Source organism: Acyrthosiphon pisum, chromosome A1, assembly GCF_005508785.2.
Source record: "Acyrthosiphon pisum isolate AL4f chromosome A1, pea_aphid_22Mar2018_4r6ur, whole genome shotgun sequence".
In the NCBI taxonomy this organism is placed as follows: domain Eukaryota; kingdom Metazoa; phylum Arthropoda; class Insecta; order Hemiptera; family Aphididae; genus Acyrthosiphon; species Acyrthosiphon pisum.
Window position 1 is genome coordinate 74,985,693 of NC_042494.1, and position 23,057 is coordinate 75,008,749.

The following is a 23,057-nucleotide window of genomic DNA, read 5'->3' on the forward strand; positions in this document are numbered from 1 at the left end:
CGTTTTATTTTGTACGTGTAATGTGTATATAGTGTGTACAATGATGATTAATATAATATTTATGTTTTTTATATGTAATAGTACATAATATTATGTTATAAACTACAATTGTGTGTATAATAATAAGAGGCTATATGCTATTGATATGTGTAATTTTTATTGTAAAGTACAATATAACAAAGATAAATTATTGTGATAACTGATATAATAACTGATGAGGTTTATATTGTTTACCCGTGGTATGTTCGTTACAATGACGTTACTCTATATACCAGGTATATATATATATATATAGAATAACTCTCATCTCGTAATTAAGTTCCTAGAAAATTGTTTTATTTTGTTTTCTTATAAAAATGTTTTATTTAGGAACGTACTTATGGCATTTTTTTTGTTTGTCACAAATACGTTAAGTTTTTCAATACCATTTGATATGCTATAACTATAATAATTGTAATGTTTTTTTACTCGCCGTCTATTTTTGTAATACACAATATTATTACGTTTTATATCAAAGCGTTTGTTTAATGTTTCTACTCGTAATATCGATATTCCGTCTGTCGAGTAAAACGTAACTAGCTGATGGACTCGATAGTAATATTACTATATTATAATTGTTATATTATGATGCATTACTATTTGCAAAAAATCAGGGCAGTGACATCTATCCAAGCTTGGGCAAGTTAATGATAATTTTAAATTATTTAAGTTAAGTTGATAGAAAACATTTCAAAAAGCTTAAAGTTAATGGTTATCCTATAATATTTTTTTAAACTTAATTAAGTTAAAGGTTATATGGAAATTTACAAATTACAATTAACTTATTAACTTAAGATAAGTTGTTTTTATTTTTTATTTTAAATATATAAATATCCAATAGGTAATATGATTAAAATAATAAAAAGTAAACGTTTATGGCAATGTGCATCAATAATATTATTATTTGATTATTTATAAATTAACCTATCTATTATTTTAATATAACTTGGATTTGATTAAAAGTAACTCGTTATTTGTTATAAAAATCAGTCGAGTTTATTCTCAGGCTTGCATCTGCCTTTATCTATTCGACTTCACTCAATGCTAAATGCTCACAAGTGATAACACAAAAAAAGTAATTTTGCATCAAACTTTAAAATTTGGATACAACATTTACGCTATTAAGGTCGTGCCTAACCCTAATTTATAAAACGTACAAGAATAATCGTCGTGAGGGTGCATATTTTTTTCGTAATTTTGTCGATACTTAACGTAAATGTTATAATATCTAAAAAAAAAAACAATAATCACTCAAAATATAATATACTAAATATATATATATATATATATATATATATATATACTAAATAAATATACTCAAAATATATACTAAAAAATATACTCAAAACAAACGATATTTGAATAGGTATCTAAGACCTAACTATACACTAATGCTCTCCGTGATGGTAGGACAATAACAGCTGTCATAACGATTTTAACATATTATTATTATAAAAATATTGCGACGCATGTCGATAATTCTCGCCTTAGAGACCACGCCCAGACGTAAAGAGGTTTGTAGTGGGTTACGTGTATAATTTAGTAATTGTGCGCCTTATAATTATTTCGCAAAACGACACTTGACCACAGAAAACCTTCGATTTTGACAGTTTTCGAAACGTCCGGGCCACGTGTACCATAATATGATTGACGGGCTGCGATTTTATTTTCAAGTTATTATTTGTACAACGAAACGAGACGTGGAGACGGTATACTATTTGTTTTTTTTATAATCGGGTACAATACAGCGAACATCCATCTTTATAATCCTTGTAAGTACTGTTGTAGAGTCTCGGTTATCCGACACATGGGAGGATTACACACAATTTATTTTATTGAAATCTTAGATCATTCGTGTGACAATAAATACAAATCGATCTAAAATTAAATGTATACAATTTGTACTAATCTAGATATAGGTATGTATACTTAAAACGAATGAACATTTTTAAAACCATATTATGTTCATTGTATGAAACAAAATATGTAAAACTATTGATATACAGTGTAGAATGTACACCCTTATAATATTAAAAACTATATAAAATAATTGAAACATAACTACTTAACCTCATAGTCATAAACACATAACTCATTAATCTAGGTAAGTCACTAACTCCAAAGCTTAACTCGCACAATATCTTAACACATTTTAAAGCTAAAATAACTATACTTGTTATTTAATTGAATATTGATTGATTAAAAATTGTAATATTATAATTATTAAACTATTGTAGTGTTATTAGGTATTATTATTATTATTATTAATATGACTATAATATAATAAGTATAGTCACAAACAAATAAGTGCACATGTACAAATACTCGAAACTATAATAGGTACTTTTGTACAAATCAAAAACATCAACGAATAATAGAGACCCAATTAGTAGGAGATATATCAATCATTAATTACAAATTTTAATCATCGATACTAATAATCTATATAAAAATGTGTATAAAAAAATATATTTTTCATCATTCCATTGAAATATTTCTAGAAGAGTAAAATTCTCAATTTTCAAAGAACTCAAGTGAAATATTTCAAATTCAGAACCCTATACCGATAAATAATATCATAGACCCCGAATTTAGTCAAGTACTGTCGGATTATTACATTTTAGTGTTATATTTTTTTATTTTCTTAAGAAAATAATGCATTAATTTTTTCTTTTTATATATATTTTTTTTATAATATCTAAAAAAACTTAACTAACTTTGTTTCTTTTAGTTTTATTTCATATTTATTTTATAACGCCTTGCATGAAAAATGAACATAATATCATTACTATGTAATGACAGTAACAATTTTTTACGGGGTATTGTATAGGCAATTCAATTGATCACTTTGGATGGTCGTAAAATTATTGAACATCTCGTATTACTTAGTTCCACTAGTTCGTATGGTAATATTTTATTTTATATTATTTATTAAATAATCTTTTCCGAAGTTTGTGTAGGTGTACACATTTTTAAATTTGGATTATAAATCGTTACAAATTAAACAACAATCGATAGGGTATTGTTTGACGCATATAATATATGGTTATAATATACTTTGGTGGTATAGGTACTGGGAATTATAACACATATTTTTTGTCACGCCTACAACGAAAGTTTAGTTTATGATGACGGCTGAAGCATCGGAAAGTGACCTTTTCCGTCCAGTTGGCAGTAAAGTGGGAATCCCCATAGTGTCGGCGGTAATGTGCAGGAAATCCCCAAAAGTGATGGGCGCGCATATCACGCGTATCCCCTGCACAACCAGACACTGAAATCTATAACACGGTCCTTACAAAACATGATCTGTTATTCATATTGTAACCTCCATGCATGATGTTTAAAATAAATAAAAACAAATCGTTTCTTTCGTGAAATATTGTTTTCGTAGAATAGTCTGGTTGTTGCGTAGATCCTTACCTGCATTACCTTTGTCAAAACAAAATGTAGGAAATATTTGGGGCTATTGACATCGTTTTGGGAGGGAGGCGTAGCCCCTAAAGCCTCCCTCTATTTGCGCCTATACATTGCCAATATACTATTGTGGCTCTTGTGGGCCACTGGTAGTTTGCAGTTACTGTCAGATGTAAACAGGACGTGTACGGTAATTACCGTATTTGAATGATGGAAGGTATTATTGATATGGCTATATGACATAAGCGCCAAAGGTACAAAAATGACCGATCATTTGCGCCAAAATTTGTAGGACATAAGTGCCAATCTAATATTTTATACCTGTTATACCCAACATATGACATATGTACCAAAGGTGCAAAAATGACATATCATTTGCACCAAAATAAATATTTTATAAAAGTAGTTTTTTCAAAATTGATATATCCTATAAAAATGATATTATATGTATACTATATTATATTAATATTATTTAATATAAATAGTTATTTGAAAATTGCTGTCTTATAAGAATTATATTATATTATAAAATGAATAAATCATAAATTATGATATACACGGAAATCAATATAAATTTAGTACATTGGTTGAGATTTTATAAAAAAAAAAATGTAAATAATAAATTATAAATTTAATAAATTGGTTGATTTTCTAATCCCATTTTATTCACATATTCTACACGATTTATTTCACCATCCTGCTATCTCTTCCATTGTACAATATTATTTACCAGATTATACATTTATCGATTAAGATTAAACGTTTGGAGTTTTTGAACGATATAGTTCTATAAATTTAATATCTGTTATTTAATATCTATTAACCGTGGCACACAGGTACCTAGGATTTTGGCACTTTTGTACGATACGACTTTTTCTTTCTTATCTCATTTTGGCGCTTATGTCTTCCACCGATTGATATTATTATTGGTCGGCAATTTGTGAAAATTTTATTTGATGCATGGCCTTAACCTGATCTGCCTGATGAACTAAATGTAGCAACCAATATAGAAAAAAAAATACTTAGGTATTTCTACAATTATTATACTCTTACAATCTGCAACCAATGGCAACCATCTAAAACAACTAAAAAGTTTCAATTTCCACAGTGAATCTCAAGTTCATTATTTGAGCACCTAAAATTTAACCTGTTTTCGCGACAAAAGGTAGCCTGTGTCCTTCTCCAAAATCTAATCTATCTCTGTAAGAAATTTTATCAAAATCGGTTCGGTGGTTTAGTCGTGAAAGCTTAACAGACAGACAGATTTTCGCATTTATAATATTAGTAGGGATTAAAAAACGCTTGCGTTATACTTATAGTCTTCTTTTGTTATTAATCCTTTAGATTAGTTTGTTGTAGCTCTCCACGCTTGTCTATTGTAACTCAATTCTTTCATGTCAGCTTCTTTTATTCATATCCTTCATTATTTGGGTCATGTCCTTCTACATCTCCTTCAATTATTGTCTTAAGTAGGCTTTCGTGTATTAGTATGTGTCCTATTATTTTATCTCTTCTGGATTGAATGCTTTTCCATAATTGTGAACTGCCCATCGCACTTCTTTATTCATCACCCTCTAAGTCCATGGTAGCTTATACGTATAGTTTAACATTTTAATTATTTATATTAAAAATTAAAAATAGTCAATTTGTAAAATATGCTTTTTAGAAAAAAAAAATAAAAAATGTTCAGTCGGGCTCAGACAGCAATAACGATAACACGTGCGTTCCGTTCCGTAATGCGTTGCTTATCTTATCAAACCAATTGCCGTTAATTGAGTCATTAAAAACGCCGTAATGGCGAATATTGTATCACCAATTGTCATTATAAACAAGAACAAAATTCAAAAAAAGAAAACAGTAGAAAATTCGTCAAAGAGAGCTCTATCGTCAACTTCAACCAACTCACTAGACCATGAGGATAAAAAAAAGGCAAATTTTTTGTCTCGCCAAACCGATTCGAAGCCCTAGCAACGGATGAAACGGATGAAACGGATGAACAGGATAACGTCTTCGTCACAAAAGAAGTTCTACTCGTCACACAACCTAACGAAACCTCAACAAAACAAAGTAATGTTAAACTTCCGAATATCGTCCTAACAAATATAAACGATTTTGGCATAATACATAAAGATCTAACTCGCATAGCAGGCCCTGAGGGGTTCACATGTAAAGCAATTAAATCTAATATTATCATACGGTCAAATACACGAGTCAACTTCATGGCTATTAAGTCATATCTAATAGAAACCGACCAAGAATATCATTCTTATCTCCCCCGTTCCTCCCAACCATTCCGTGTGGTACTACGCCACCTCAACCACTCCACTCCTACCACAGATATCATAAACTGTCTAAACGACCTCGGACATAAAGTAATCAGCATTACAAACATAACACACAGTGCGAACAAATTGCCACTTCCACTATTCAACATCAGCTTAGCTCGAAACACCAACAACCGTGAAATATTCAAAATCACCAAATTATTAAACTCAATAATAAAATTCGAATACACAAAGAGACAACTTGGTCCTCCCCAATGTCATCACTGCCAAAAGTATGGACATACACGCAACTACTGCCGCCACAAACCGCGATGCGTGAAATGTGGAGCTGAACACTTCACTGATAATTGCACAAAACAACTGGAGGAACCAGCAAAATGTGCTAACTGTGGCGGAAACCACATTGCCAATTATAAAGGTTGCGAAACCTTCAAAAAAATATTAAGCCGCATCAAATCCAAAACCAAAACAACAAAAAGAGATAATCTACACACTCAAACTCAAGCTGTACCACCTGCACTCCACAGAAGTGGGTATGATACGCTACGCTCAAACCCAAGGAAAAACCCTCAAATGCCGAAGTCACAGCAAATACACCACTATCCGATCAACTTCTCCAAATCGTCACAAGTTTCCTTAACGAGCTAAAATTAATACTAAACCCCCTCCTAGCTGCTCTAACATCCCTAATAAATAAATTTCCACTCCTCATCACTACCATTCCTTAATTAACACACGTATCTACTGATTATCCATACCATATTCTAATTAAATTCTAAATTCTAAATTGCTTTAATTTAAATGATAAACTTGTAAAAACATGCAATATGTTAAAACATTTTAATTATAATAAATGAAAAAAAAAAAAAGAAAAATGTTGATTGAGAAAACATTTATTTAAGTAATGTAGTTAAATTTTAAAATTGTTTAAGTTCTCATTATTCTTGTTAAGTTAAGTTGATTCAGTAGTATAAAACGTTTTTAATTCAAAAAGAATAAACTTTTTTTAAATATTTCATGAACATTTTTAAATAGGCCTAAATATTAAAATCTAAATAGTTTCAATTAATGAGTCTTAGGTACTTCAAAAAAATGTAATATTTTAAAAATCATAAAAAAATATCTAAAATCCAGATTTACAAATTGGCTATTTTGAAATTTTTAAAAAAAAAGGTGGGTAAGTGGATGTCGCTCTGCTGTATAGTAGGTTACAAGTGGGTCACTGTATAATGGATAGTATTAAATTTGAATTCAATGATATAATATCACTGTATAAGTAAAACGATTTTGAGCGGAGACGGTTTGTCAGTCTAGATATTAGTCATACCTATTATAGGTATACTTATCTATAGTATTAAAAAAAAATTGACCTATAATAGGTATCAATAATAAATTCCAAATTAATCATATCACAATATCCATTAGGTAACGCTTTATACAACAAACCGTGGTACTATCATAGATATATAATAGTATACTTTAGAAGTTTCAAGTACCCACAAATAATATTATGCAATCACAACAAAATAACTAAAATAGTTATTCCAGGTTTTTAATACGTAATTTCGTCCCAAATTTGAACTTAAAATGACTATAAAAATAAACTGTGCTTATGTATTTCTTTATAATTTTTGGTAACAGAATTAAATATATACGTGGAATCTTGTTTTAAATTTTTAATCCTTAGATATAAAAGTTGAACATTTTATAAATTTTTAACTAAAAAATAATTATTCAATTTTAAATTTGATAAATTTTGTCAAAATTTCAACTTCAAATGCTTATAAAAAATAATTGTGCCTATGTATTTTTAATATTTTTCAACTGCTATTGTAATAATGTATCAGGAGCCTTGTATTAATTTTTCACACTTTTTGGCCCAATAGATAAAACTTAATTGATATTTATAGAAAAAAAAACTAAAAAAATTGAAAACTTACAATGTCCGTAAACAGCTCAAAAAGAGTCAAATTATTTTCAAAATTTTATTGTATATAGTAAATGCTAATATAAACATTCAGTGAAATTTGGAACTGTTTACTGCAGACGTACGTGAAGTCTTAATTTATTATTAGTAAATAGGAATTGTAATATTTAGTGAAACATATAATATATAAAAATATATTTATTATATATACATATTTAAACATATATATATATATATATATATTGCTAATAGCCAATTAGGTACTGTTATTTCCGTTAACTTGGCTAGTATTTAGGATTTCAAATGTATTGTAATACTGTTTCAATATTTTGCATGTTTTTTTTTAATGTTTAAGTTATGTGGACAACGTGTTCAGTTATATCGGTGTTGTTGGACCTGTGTGCAAAAAAACAGTCTAATTAGTATTAATAATTTTTAACTTCTTAAAAATCATATTATAGATAAATATAATTTTTATATAATACAAACAGTTTAAGAAATGTGATAGTGGCTTTTAATCACAAATATGTAGTAAAAAAATCAAAAATGTTTAGATTAATTGAATATTTTGAGAATATTGTACTCACTACTTACAAATAATTAAAAATTGTATTGAACTTAAATAATTTTATCGATTATCTAATCTATTGTAATTAGAACTAGCTGGACTTAGCAATGCGTTGCTATTACTGGGTTTATGTGATCATGCGAATTTATTATCAAGTAGGCAATCTATCTGCGATTGATCGTGAACCCCACGTGGTGCGTACGTGTAAGTGTATAATTTAACTCTAAAGTATCAAAGTTATACAATCAATTAGTACAAAATTCTAACCCAACCTAATTGTACTATAAACCAATTAATAAAAAAAAAAACCAAACATTCGTATGTATATAAAAAGATATAATATATATATATATATATATAAAGAAAAAAATACAGTAAAAATAACTAATAATCCTATTGATTATTTTATTAAGTTTATTATTAACTTGTTTTATATAGAGGTAGGTAGTAAAATATTTTTTTTAAATGTTGATAATTTTCAAGATTGATAAATAATTTGATCCCCGTGTTTCAAATGCATTGCAATGTCCTGGACCTTTGTGAGCGATGTGTGAAGTTGAATGCTCTTCGATGTTCCGAATTAGTGACGGCCTCTATTTCTCCCTAATGTATTTTTTTATTTTCAATTTGTATAATATTGCTAATTGCTATGTTTATTTATAAATGTTATAATGTTTTAAAAAATATAGAAAAAAATCTGGTTTCTTATATAATTAATATTGTCAGATCATTAAAAATATTAATTGTGTAACTATGAAAAATGATTTCAGAAAAAGTGTGAGATATTATTAGATTATATCCTTCCTTCTCAGATTTAAGATTCGTACTTTTTCCCGTTGTCCATTACCATGAGTACATCTCTTCGATAATATTATCCTCCTTCATTATTGAACCCCACAATCTAATTTATATCTTATAATTATATTTATTACCTAGGCTAAATTCCTATTTCCTAATTTAAATTAATTCAAATTTCTATTTAATTTTTAATTTTTATTGATTTCTTTGAGGTTTTGATTAGTTTACTCTCAATTATTACATTTGATTATTTGAAGGAGATAGTTTTAAAAAGCACTTGAAATTGGATGGAATCCAACAATGGAATTGTTAATAGACCCCCCCCCCCGCCACAAATAATTATGTAGGTACTATGGCACTTGCAATTACTTTTGGCCCGAAAAATTGGAGAAATTCGTTTTGAAAATTAAAATTATATGACAACGATATTAGGTCAGCTGCTAACTTAAGCCCCTGAAATTCGGTGAAAACGCGGTGCTTGAGTCTCTGGGCCGGATCGTTAAAAATAATAAATTGTTAATTATTATTATTATAATATTATTAGTAATTTAGCAGTGGTCGTCATGATAAGCCTCGCGACGCGGCGAGCGTAGTGTGCGGCTGTAAATTATAGTACGCGCAGTGTAACAATAGTGTACTAATAATAATATATCGATATAAATGTGCGATAACATTGGTGTACACTGTACAGTATAATGAACAGTACTATAATAATGGTCGCGATCGACACGAAGCACAACATTGAACATAATAACATACAGTTGAGTGGCGACGGCGGACGACGGTCGATCACCGCGCGTTGGCGTTTTCATTTATTTTCATCAGAAAAGTTCGTTTTAACGTATTCCCCCCCGGTCGACTCGCCCGCTGCCGCGGAAAACTTGCAAAGCACTCCGACCGAACACATAATAATATTATACAAACGTCATAATAATAATATTATACAACACGCGTGTTCAGGGTTTTTGGCGGAAATCGATTTTTTTTTTATGTTGTTGTCGTCGTCGTTCCGTCCTCGTTTCGCGTTTATATATAATTAATATAATTACGGTTGCACCTACCACTTGCCTGCCTGCCTGGTCGTCCACATAGGGCCCATTTCGATATTACATAATACCTTATTCGGACTACGCCGGACTGACTCGTGATGACACGTTGTTTATTGCCACCGGTGGTGCGCCCCTAGTCGTCGAGTTTCTGAAATAATAAAATAAAATCATCGTCGTCGTCGTCGTCGAACGAGTCATTCACGAGCTTCACTGCACACGCAGACAGTGCGACGGCGCCTGTGTGTGATGCTGTAAAGGTAGCGATTCTCGAAGTTCACGATTTTTCCTCCGTATCCGCGCGTCGTTATTCTGTCTCTCTCCCGAGATGGTCGACCACGCCAAGTGTCACCGGACCGAGAACAACAACGAAGAAGTGCAGACCACGGGACGAGCGCTGCAATCGTTCCCGAAAAAGCCCGAAGTCCACTTGTCGTTTGAAAGTCTCACCTACACCGTGAATACCTACATAAACTTGAAAAAAGGTATAAATATATTATTATACATAGCCACATAATTAGGAATAGTATTTATAATCAATGGTAGGATGCTATATTATAGCCACCGGTATTAAAACAAATTTATTTTTAAAATCATTTTTATAATATTATTTTAATATCGTGTAGGCACTTACAATATATGGGAACTTAGGTATCCGTACATTTCTCTGTGAAACAAACAATGATATTTTGTAAATTACAAATAATATAGATTGTACTATTTTTTTAGAGAAATATAATGCGGTAAAAATTAAATTTGAAAAAAAATATTTGTCGTAATGTCGAACACGATGTCATATTATAATAATTATAGCTATAATTATAGCTATAATTACACAGAAGACAGAGATAGATATTTTAAATTGTTGACTAAATTTTAGATTTTTTCGGTTTATGAAGAATACAATTTTCGAGTGCAAGTGCAAACGTTGAATATTTAATATGAGGTTCTTTTAAAGTTTTTTCACAGAAAATAAAAAAAATTAAAGCTACTTATGAGTCACAATATTTTTTTGGAAGCGTTAAAGCGCTAATTTTTACAAAATTCATCAAAAACATGAACATTTTAGAAAAAAATATTTTGTTGTAAAAAATGTATAAAATCTTTAATTAAGTACATAACCTGAGGATTAAAAATTTGATACAAAATTTCCCATAAATCATAATTTGTTAAACATAGGTTTATTTACTGGAAATTAAAATTTAAAAAAAGGTGGGCATATGACACTTGAATAAAATCATTCTAATTTTGTTGAAAACTGATTTTGCGTAAAAATTCCCGTTTTTCCTTAATTTTTATGTTGTTTTCCCGACGCTTTTAAAAACTATTGGGAATTTTATATTTTGACCCCCGTTTGAAATTTGAAATTTGTTGTGAATTTCGATCTTCTGAATGCACCAACTAGATTAATTTTACCATCGAACAATATACTGTTGAAGAAAATCGTACCGGTTTTACTGCCCCAAATGATGATGAATCATCAGATTATTTTTTAATGCATATTTTAATAGCATACCTATTTGTGATTCTCTAGGGCATAAGTGAATGCATATTTTAAGGTTTTTAAGGGCATGATGTCCCTAGCCCTAGTGATGACAGACACAAAAAAAAAAATGAAATAAAAAAACCCACTCATACTTATTGTAAAATCAATACATTCATCGCTCCGCTCAAAATCTAAAAGTACCTAGTGAAGTCAGAATAGTTTTTTATGAGTGGTTTAAAGTGATGTCACTTGATAACCTACTTATAGGGAATCTTATATTACTTTTTTAAGCTTTTTGACCTAGCGAAAACGAATTTAAGTAACCATATTTATAGGAAAAAAAACTAAAAAGAAAAGGAAAAATGTCAAATGTCAATATAAATAGGTTGCTCATGAGAGTTAAAATATTAACAAAATAAGGAAATCGATTTTGTCATTACTGGGTCTGCACGTTTGCTCCTAATTTACTTTTGTTTTTCAGAATTTATTATTTTGATAAGTTCTTGGAATTTTTAATTTTGACCTCCCAGAAAGACCAATTAGATTCCCTTTTCTACAAGAACAGATATTGAAGTTGAAAATCAAAACAAACGTTCTACTAGATATTGTGTGTAAATACACAAAAAAAAATCATAGTACAATCAATACATTCATCTCAAAGTTAAATATTTTATAGATTCTGTACATCCCTAAAAATAGTGAGAACTTGTAATTGAAAAAGTATATACAAAATTCAACTCAGCTCGTCCTTTTGTTTTGATTATTTGTGGGTACGAATAAAGTACGTCGAATAAAAAATATTATTATTCAGCTAATGAAAACTATACGGTACTGATGATATTTTATTTTCACAATTATAATTGTTTTTATATGAGGCACTACGGTACATGAAGCACGAATACTATGGTTAGCATGCATTTGTTGTTAAACATGGCGAGGCTGATGCTTGAGCTGGAAGCTCATATCAATAATCATATTATGCTGTATCTACAGCGTGGATTCATTAAGTGTAAAACACCCATTATCTCAAAAAGTATTAATGTTTTTGAAGATATTTTTTTTACATAGTTTAAAGTTGTTAAAAAAACAATGTTTTTATTAAAAAATTATATGTTTTATCCTTATAATTTTTTAAGTTTTTTACTTTTTTGAATGACATCATATTATAGTATTAATGTCATATTCCAAAGCAGAATATTTTTCTAAGTATTTTGATTCATAAAAATTGAATTAAGGCGAGTAGCTTATGAGTTATAAGTATTTAAAGTTTAGATGGACGGAGTGGAGTGGTATGTGGTTACCCCGCAAAATGTTTGTCCACTACTCCGCTTGTCTAAACTTTAAATACTTATAACTCATAAACTACTCGTCTTAAATTTGATTTTTATGTATCAAAATACTAAGAAAAATATTCTGCTTTGGAAAATTAAATTGAAAATCTATACTGCCGTTGAAAAAAATATAAGAATAAAAAAATTTAAAAATATATTTTTTTAAGAAAAACGTTGTTCTTTTAACAACTTGAAACTATGTAAAAAAATATTTTCAAAAACATTAATACTCTTTGAGATAATGAGTGTTTTACGCTTAATGAATCACCCTGTATACTTTAATATTTCCCGGAAACAGGAATCGACTTTTTTGATATTAGTGGTGACAAGCAGTGACGGAAACTGTTATTTAAATTTTGAAATTTTGGCATACACAGTGTATGCGGTATTTTTAGAAATAGTAATTATTCATATATTTTATTGTATATTGTATATCATGTCACAATATTGTCTCAGATAGTCAGATATCGATATCGTCATGGAACACTATTATAATAATATAAATATATAATACAGTTGTATTTTTAGCGAATTTGCCTTATTTAAATATAATATTATATCATCAATTTGTTGAACAAAAAAACAATGTATCTTATTGTTTTGTGATTCTCTAATAATATTGGTATATTATGGCATATTATGCAATGTGCAAAGTGCATGTATAATCAGATTGTGAGTGGGAGTGACGTGTATCATACTTCCTATAGGTATATAACATGTACACGTCGATGGTCACTCGCAAAGTGTTGTGTGCATAATAATAATAATATACGATTATTTTTATCATGAAACAATATTGTTCCTATTGTTTGTTTGAACAACAATATTGATTTGGAGATTACTTATCTCCCGTAATTGTCTGAATTACCCGAGTGTCTAACCAATATTGGTAATCGTTTCTTCAGTGAAAAAGGAGATTTTGCACGGCATTGGCGGCAGTTTCCGGTCCGGACAACTAACGGCTGTCATGGGACCGTCGGGCTGTGGCAAGAGCACATTACTCAACGTACTCGCCGGATACTCGTGAGTACATTAAGTAATAAAGTTTTAATAAACGTAGTCATGTGCCTCGGTGTGTAATATTATACCGATGACTGTTGAGAATACATCGAAACAGTACTCATAAAAACCAGCCCATTGCGGTCTGCAGGTATATAAAAGTATGGGTTATTGTAATAATTATGAAGAATAATTATTAATCAAACAGCGTGACGATTCTATAAGGTGAAAATATTTCCAAAGGCGATGGCCCTGTACACTCACTTTATAATTATTTTACGAATTCCATGCGATTTTAGCAGTGACAGCTAAGAAGAACGGGTTCATTTTGTGTGATTTACACAGAGTCGTAGAATTTCATATTTAAGTAATTTGTATCGGAGATACTGCCTAATCATAAATTTAGTTCAAATTCATTTGTTGAAAAATTAACGTGTTCATGTCCAGTTCACACTTAGATTTTTAGATAGTATTGTATTTTGTATCTAAGTATCTTGTATCCTGATACAGTTATGGGATATTATCGAATATTTTATATTATGAATTGTGATGGGCACATTTTTATTTTACGTCTCGAGCATTAAATAAAACTTTTTTTTCGTAATACACGTTTTATAGGTACACTAAACTACTAAAGAGATACTTTGAAACATTAATTTTTTTTTCAAAGATAAATAATTTTTATCAATAGTAAAAGTAGTATTTAATGTAAACATATTTTTTATGACTTCGTTATTATTGTACCTATCTTTAGTGATTGGCGTGCTGTACCTTAGCCGTCACCACAACGCACTCTTATACTTGGTGAATATTCGTTTGTGATGTAGTAGTCATCATAATAATATTATCTTATATTATAAGATTATATGGCATAATGATTGTTTTTAATCTTTGAGCAGGTGACTCGTAGTTTTTCATTTATTGTAACAATTTATATTAGCTGCAGGTCCCTATCTTTTTTACATTTACACATCTGATCGAGATACAATTTGGTCTTTCAAGTTTCAACTTTTTGTCTGAAATACAAAATAATATATTTATCACATTCATTTTGAATGGAACATATTTGAAAATTAAAAAAATTACTGACTATTATTAAACTGTTGTTAAATAAATAGAAACAACTCAAGAGGACGCTAGGTACACAGATATTTGTTGTCTCCGCCTTACAAGTCGTGTGTAACATACCAAATTTACGCTCAGCCGATTACGTTTAGCACCTTTAGCTTAAAAACTAGAGTCATTCTACCTATTATGAAACTTGATGGTAAGAATATTATCTATGTTTGTATGTGGGTTTTTACGACTGTTCTATTTTTAGCAAGTTTTTTGTATATAGTATAGCGTGAATTATTTACTCATACCTCACTTAAAATCGAATTATCGTAAAAACACACATACGAATTACCAACACAGATAATGTTCTTACCATCGTGTTTCATATAATAGGTTGGTTCACTCTTATTTTTAAATCAACGAAGATAAACGTAATTTGCTGCTCGTAAATTTGTTATGTAACGTATAACATATTATATGCAAGTGCACTTGTAAGACGGAGAAAACAAATGTCCGTGTAGCGTCTTCTTAATTCAAATTAGCCTAATTGGGTTGACAGCATCATCAAATGAATTACCTAAATATTTCTATACACAATATAATTTACTCTTAGACCTTAGTTCAATTTGACAAACTTGAACTAGTTAATTTTTAAAGAGAAATTTCCCATCATTGGATTTTAATGGGTGCGTCTCACCTTGCCAAACTTATATATTATATTATTCAATATTGTTAAGATCATGACGGTAGTCGGAATCCAAGAAGTTTGGACAACGTCTGCGCTCAAATTACTTACAGGGTACACGTCGATTATTGTACTATATATAGATACCTAGACAAAACAAAATTCCATTAAGAATTAGTTATAATATAACGATTAGTATACCCAGTGATTTCGTACTTGATATCTCGCATGTAGTGTTGGTATATAGATAATGTACGCCAGGCCGTAGCCAGAAAAAATATTTCGGGGGGGGGGGGGGGTTAGAGTATAAATGTTATATTATGTAATAAAATATGAAATTATAAAAAATATTATTTAAATTAAGAACGTGACATTTTTTAAAAAATTTCGGTAAGTAACTATGTACATTATCTTATATTTCTACATTAATAATTTTAATTCATTACACTTTAGTATACAAGTTAACTATATACAATACATATATCAAAAAAATAAAAAAATGTGTAAAACGTACTATAAATACTATAACGAAATAAATTCATTTTGTATATCCGGGTTAGTATAAAGTGCATTACCTGGATTACTTTCAATATGATTTTTTAATTCCATATCTCCAGATTTTACACGCATTCGTAAAATTGCACGAAAATTACCGTCGTTTATTATAGGTTCGCTATCGCATACCGTCAATCGTCCAAAATCCGAAGTATCCCGAAATGGAATTTCTTGCCTACCCATCATTATTATAGTATTAACTATTCGACGAAGTTTTTTTTTATTTTCTTCAATCTGTTTTTTTAAACCTACATCAATTTGTTGAACAATATTTGGTTGTAAGCCCCGTTGTACAAATAAAAAGTGTTCAGCAGATTCTACAGATTTTTCATGGTACAATTTATTTGAATGCGATTGAAAAGTTTCCAACGCATTTTTCCAGTTTGAAAAACTGTGTAAAAAATTTCGGGGGGGGGGGGGGGGGTACTGAACCCTAAAACCCATTGATAAAACGTACATTGTACGCACAATTTATTTTTAACGAAGAAGTATTTTGCTCCACGATATTTCGGAACCATATTTTCAGTGAATACGTCAGTGTTCGGCTGACCTGATTTAAATGTACGTTGCAGGATAAGCGGAAGTTCAGGCAAAGTGTATTTGAACGACTCGTTAAGAGATAAAAATCAAATGGCGAACATCAGCTGTTATATACAGCAGGACGATTACGTTCGCGACCTGTTGACCGTCAGGGAATCAATGACGATAGCGGCTCACCTCAAGTTACCAACAACTGTGTCGGCGAAATCAAAAGCCAGCCAAGTGGAGGACCTGCTGGACGCGTTGGGGCTATCCATCCATGGAGACACCGTTACTAAAAGGCTCTCCGGAGGTCAGAAAAAGAGACTGTCAATCGCCTTAGAACTTATAACCAACCCGTCGATATTATTCCTAGACGAGCCCACCTCGTGAGTACCGGATAATACTATTTGGCTGATATTGTTTATGGATGATTCCCATCGTACTAATATATTTACTAAATTGTAAGACACCTGCTCTATGTACCTAAATTATCATTATCGTTATGTACCAAAGTGAAGAATATTCGTTAAATTGTATGATTGAAGCAAATATATTTAGCGAACCGACAAGAGGTCTTTTTTATCGCTATGTTTTGGATAGGTACATTAAAAACCAGTTTCTATTTTTTTTTAAATTTTTTTTAAGTTTATAAAAGTTGTTTGAAAACTAAAAAGTTATTAAGCTCTTATTAATACTCTTCCGAGTCAACTACGTGATCAGAATACGTGACTGGGGTAGGGGTCAAATTTCTCTTTATTTACGCTATAGAATGTCTTTTTGTAAAATGTAATATATAGAGCACAACACTTGCATGATTAGTCTTCGTTTTGCAGACGCACAATACAGCAAAATGTAATCGAAATAACCAATTTAGTGTATAGTTAGTTTCATTGTTATGGTGAATTTACTTATTATGAAACTATTAAAGATGAGAAAATTATTTGTGTTTGTACGTTATTATTTTAATTGTTCGAGTGTTATAAGTATTTAAAATATTGTAATTTAAAAATTTTCATGTTTCGTTCTGCGTTCAGAAATTAAAATATTGTAAGAACACAGATACATTCTTACCATTTTTAATTTGATAATTCGCTATAATATCAATGGTAAATTGCTTATATCACAAAATCAATTCTGCAAATTTGTTATGTTCAACGTTCGTAAGACACGTGGGTGTGACGTCCTCTTAACAGTTCGCCATATAGACATAGGACAAAAGTATAATATATCAAAAAACATAATATCAAATCGAATCGTCATAAAAATAATATTAATAATAATAATGATAGTAATAATAATTAGTATGATATGACATGATGTATTAAATCTAAATATTTTACCCCGAAGTGGTTTAGACAGCCAATCTTGCAGCCAATTCGTTTCGCTGATGGCCGAATTAGCACACAATCAAAGCCGTACCATGGTCTGCACACTGCACCAGCCCAGTGCTTTACTGTTCGAAAAGTTTGACCAAGTTTATGCGTTGAGCTCGGGCCGGTGCATCTACCAAGGGCCACCCAGCTCAGTCATTCCTTACTTTGCCGAACGGTTAGTCGTATGTCCACCGTACCACAATCCAGCTGACTTTTGTGAGTGTAATATTATATGTTGCATAACACAATAATGATTTATTGTTATGTCGGTGTATCAACTATGACAATGATTTTATAATCGTGTACTACTCAAAATTGGTACATATTGAAAAAAATTTGGAAAGCATGTACAACTATACTAATCGCATATAAGAACAATAAAATATGTCAATAATAACACTTACTCTAAACATTATTATACTACTACTATTATTTACTATTATTTTACTATTAAGTTTAAATAATATGTATTAGTAGTTAATCGACCATTTTAATTCATAACATATTTATGTTATACATAAAAAAAAATCATCGAGTACATAATATTATATATTTTTCATAGTGATCGAAGTGGCCATAGGTGAATATGGTACCGACGTACTCGTCGGATTGTTCGATACAACAAAAATCACGAACACAAATGGTCGCAACGGGTATCATACAATTTGTGACGAAGACCACGAAGAAATAGAACTAGAAATTCGTGTGTATCTTTCTTATTATAAAAATAATATAATGTATCATATTTAATACATATAATAATATCGATATAATAAGTGCGATGGTATTAATAAATTGCAATGCGAATCTATTCATTTTGTAGGCCAGGAAGACAACAATACCAATGACGAACAATCGCTGTATAAAACAGAGCTTTTAAAAAAGCCCCCGTTTTATGTACAGATCTATCATTTATATTTTCGAAACGTTACCATGTACAAACGCAACAAAGTGAGTAAATAATATATGATATTATAATAACGTTGTGGGTATAATAACATCGGAACTATTGTCGTTTAAATATGTAATGAACTTAATCTTATTAAGTGAATATTATCGGGTTCTAATAAAACAATATTATAATGACTCATAAGTCATATACTACTATAATATAAAGTGACTATGTAAATTCGGTAAAAAGTTATATACGGACAGCACACATATTATTATATCATTTCGCTACATTGGGAGATGGTGTATAAAAAAATGGTGTAGTTATTATTTTGATTTATAAAATTTATAAATTTAGTCTTAGGTATAAAACATTACATATTTGAAACAAGTTTTAAACTTCCAATATTTGAATTAGATAGAGTTCTGTTAGTCATAATATTATTATATTTAACGTCACTGAGACTTTGAAGTCGTTCACGAGTCACGAGTTCGTTTAAAATTCTTCCTATTGGCATTTCGCGAGATATAGGTTAATAAGGATGTTTGTCTGTACCAACCTATATGCGTCAAATGTTTTACTTTATAGTTAGCTACAATAACAAATAGTTTACCTGTTGCTTAAGAAGATATCTATACAAACTACACCTATTTATTAATAATCATGTGTTATTAATTATATTTTGTATGCTCAATGCTCATTAAGTTATAATTACCTATATAATATAATATATTGTGTATGAGTTTTGATCATACTGTTATAAGGCAGTTATTGAGCTCTATTGTCAACAATTTACATAAATTATAATATTAATGGTTAATTAGATTAGACTATTTACACAATATATATTTATTTGAAGCCATAGTTTAACGGCTGTGAATTGTTTTTATTTCTCGTTCACAAACGAAATTCATAGTGCGCACAAAAATAATTTTATTTACCGTTAGGCTGTTTTTAATTTTGTAACATATTTCCAAACATTTTTAATCGATAAATTAAATTTTAAATAATTTCAAATTGATAATATAATTGATAGTAAAATATAAACTATTTAATTTAAACGTACAGTGTCGTCTTAATTTTTATTTTTGCTGTTGGAAAATAGATCAACCGCTGCGCCTCGAGTTTATAAGAGTGTATATATCAGTGCGGCTGATCTAGAACAACAAAATTAGTAATGCATATTAGGTACAATGTGCATAAAATTAATATAAATTAGTGGGTATGAATAGCCTCAACACGTTATGTTTATAAACCATGTGAGATAATTGTTTATTAAACCTTTGTTTGTTAGACCCACTAGTAGGATATAGTGGAAAGTACGCTAACTTTTTTGTCGCGAGCGCGTTATGATTTAACTGCTGCCCGCAACAGCCATCATACATAATATAAGAGTTATGCAGTGTTTAATAGTTTTTTTAATTGATTAAAACTAAGCAGTAGGGTTTACACAAAAAAAGGTTTCGAATACCTACTTAAGTGAGAAAAAAATAACTCATTGTAAGACCAGTGGAATGACCTAACTCCGAATCTGAAACGTCACGCGATGTCGTGGTTTAATCTACGAATAACAAAATGGTTAAACCGGATTCACAGCTACTTGTGACGTGCGAGGGAGAGGTAACCGTATGGTTACGACTGGTAACCATATTTGATTAAAAGTCTAGCTGTAGTTTGGTTATTGCAATATGATACATGCAAACAAGTAACGTCCAGTGTTCGGATTAGATAAGTATTTTTTTATCTAGATAAAGATAAAGATAAATACTTTCTTATCTAGATAAAAAAAAAAGATACAATTTTTTTTTTAAATGGTTATAAATGTTGGTATATTTTAGTTGGGCACTAGGAACATAATAATAATAGTAATGATATAAATAAAAATAATTACATTATTTATAAACCATAAACTTTGTTTGAGAATCTGTATAAATATTTAAAAATTTAGTACAATGTCGCGATTTTTATCAATAAAAAATGTATCTAGATGAATTTATTTATATTAGTAAAAAAATTATCTAAGATGAACGTTTAGATACCTTGTAACTATTTATCTAGATAAGATAAAAGATGAACGAATAATTATCTAGATATTCATATAGATAAATTTATCTAGATAAGTCCGAACACTGGTAACGTCCAATCGCAGTGTGTCTTGATCACGACACACGCGGCGTAGCTGTGAATGCGTCTTCACTGTCGACCGCGGTTACGGTCGCAGTGCGATAACCATGGTTGGAAAACTTTTCAGACTAACCTGCTGTTGCGGATCGCCGCCCATTTGGCCGTAGCCCTCATAATGAGTTACATGTACCTCGGAGTGGGCAACGACGCTGCTCAAGTGCTCGCCAACATGAAATTCGTGTACGGCTCCAATTTGTTCTTGGTCTACACCGGTCTGATGGCCGTCATCGTTTCTTGTGAGCATATTAATATAATAAAATCATACGGTACAATATTATTATTGTTATACAAGTGTCGCTTTTATATTAATAATCACTTAGGCGCTCAAACTCGTAAAAATATATTATATTATTATACTCATTAATTATATATTTTGTTTAAACGCACTGACATAATTGGTCCAGTCCCATTGGAGTACATGATCTTGAAGAGGGAGCACTTCAACGGTTGGTACACGCTTTTCTCGTACTTCATATCCGTATTGCTGGTCGAAATACCGCTACAGGTAGATACCTACCTACAACTACTGTTCGAGAAAACTCACCTCGACGTTATTATATTTTTATTTTTCGTCACAGACCTTGTGTTGTCTCGTCTACATCGTACCGGCGTACGCGATTACCGGCCAATCGTTGGAACTTGTGCGATTCGGTTACTTCGCCGTTTTCCTGACGGTAACTTCCCTCACGTCGCAGAGCGTAGGATTCCTGTGCGGTGCCACTATGCCGTTGAAGGTCTGTTGTGGTTCTACGATACATTAATTATTTTTTACTCTGCGATCGGACATTGGTCGTTTATCACCTTATAATTTATGTCCGTGTCGGTTGAAATATCTTTTCAGACTTTAAATCAAGACTAGACTTTGAAGCTTATTTTGTTTTGCGTACCTATATAGGAAATTTATGAAAGTCTACACCTATAATAGACCTTTGTTGTTTAAATAATTAAACAGCCTATTATTGTATTAGTAATTTTACTTGAAAATATCAGCACGAGTGTCGACAAAGGTTAATTTTTTAAGCACGCTCAGCACTATTTTTCCATTTACGTTTATTCAAATTCTGATTTTTAGAATATTTATGTATACCTTATTTAATATTGATAAATCAATAGTAATCACTAAATTTTTCAAATCATCTAAGCCCCCAAATATACTTAACCCATTACTATAGCCATATATTATCCTTAATACACAACTCTAACACAACTATTCTCTTGAATTTTGATTTAGGTACATTCAAGTTCTCAAAAAAAAATATCTGCTGAATAATTAAAAGTGAAAAGGGGTCTTCTTTTTTGAAAAAAAGAGGTTTACATTGGCACAAGATCATTTGATAAAAAATACGAAAAATCTCAAGTATTCAAAAATATGGTCTTCAAGACGTGTATTTAAAATTCTAAAATTCAGAATTTGAATATAATATACATAATTTAATCCTGTATTTAGGTACATTGTTCAAGTGCTTAAATAAAAACTATATTATAATATTACATTCGGTACATTTGCGGTTGATCACACTGCGTAATTAAAAATCAAACCTGAAGCGATGCCAATAAGTACACTGGAAAAAAATTGTCTTATGTGGATATTTATATACTGGGTGATTCTTTTATCATAGAACACTCATTATTTCAAAAAGTATAAATTTTTTTGAAAATATTTTTTTACATAGTTTCAAGTCGCTTATAAAACAATGTTTTTCTTAAAAAATTATATTTTTAAATATTTTTTATTCGTATAATTTTTTAAGTTTTTTACTTTTTTGAACGACAACATAGGGTTTTAATTTTATATTCCAAAGCAGAATATAATTCTTAGTATTTTGATACATGAAAATCAAATTTGGGGCGAGTAGTATGTAGTTATAAATATTCAAAGTTTAGATGAGCGGAGAAG

General features: G+C 30.1%; 1 protein-coding gene across 3 annotated transcripts in view; it reads left to right on the forward strand.

Moving 5' to 3' along the window:
* Positions 1-9,766: 9,766 nt before the first annotated feature.
* The window catches only part of LOC100164565 (ATP-binding cassette sub-family G member 1), a 14,227-nt gene continuing 936 nt past the window's right edge, over positions 9,767-23,057 (forward strand). The window contains exons 1-9 of one of the 3 annotated variants that reach the window (XM_001943601.5): positions 9,770-10,562; positions 13,800-13,917; positions 16,762-17,097; positions 18,059-18,300; positions 18,647-18,787; positions 18,908-19,035; positions 21,228-21,396; positions 21,565-21,665; positions 21,739-21,894. In XM_001943601.5, the coding sequence (XP_001943636.2) occupies positions 10,406-10,562; positions 13,800-13,917; positions 16,762-17,097; positions 18,059-18,300; positions 18,647-18,787; positions 18,908-19,035; positions 21,228-21,396; positions 21,565-21,665; positions 21,739-21,894 (1,548 nt within the window). In that variant the 5' untranslated portion in view covers positions 9,770-10,405. Of the gene's footprint in view, positions 10,563-13,799; positions 13,918-16,761; positions 17,098-18,058; positions 18,301-18,646; positions 18,788-18,907; positions 19,036-21,227; positions 21,397-21,564; positions 21,666-21,738; positions 21,895-23,057 lie in introns of all 3 variants that reach the window. The other 2 variants (XM_029487531.1, XM_016806511.2) reach the window with 2 other exon arrangements.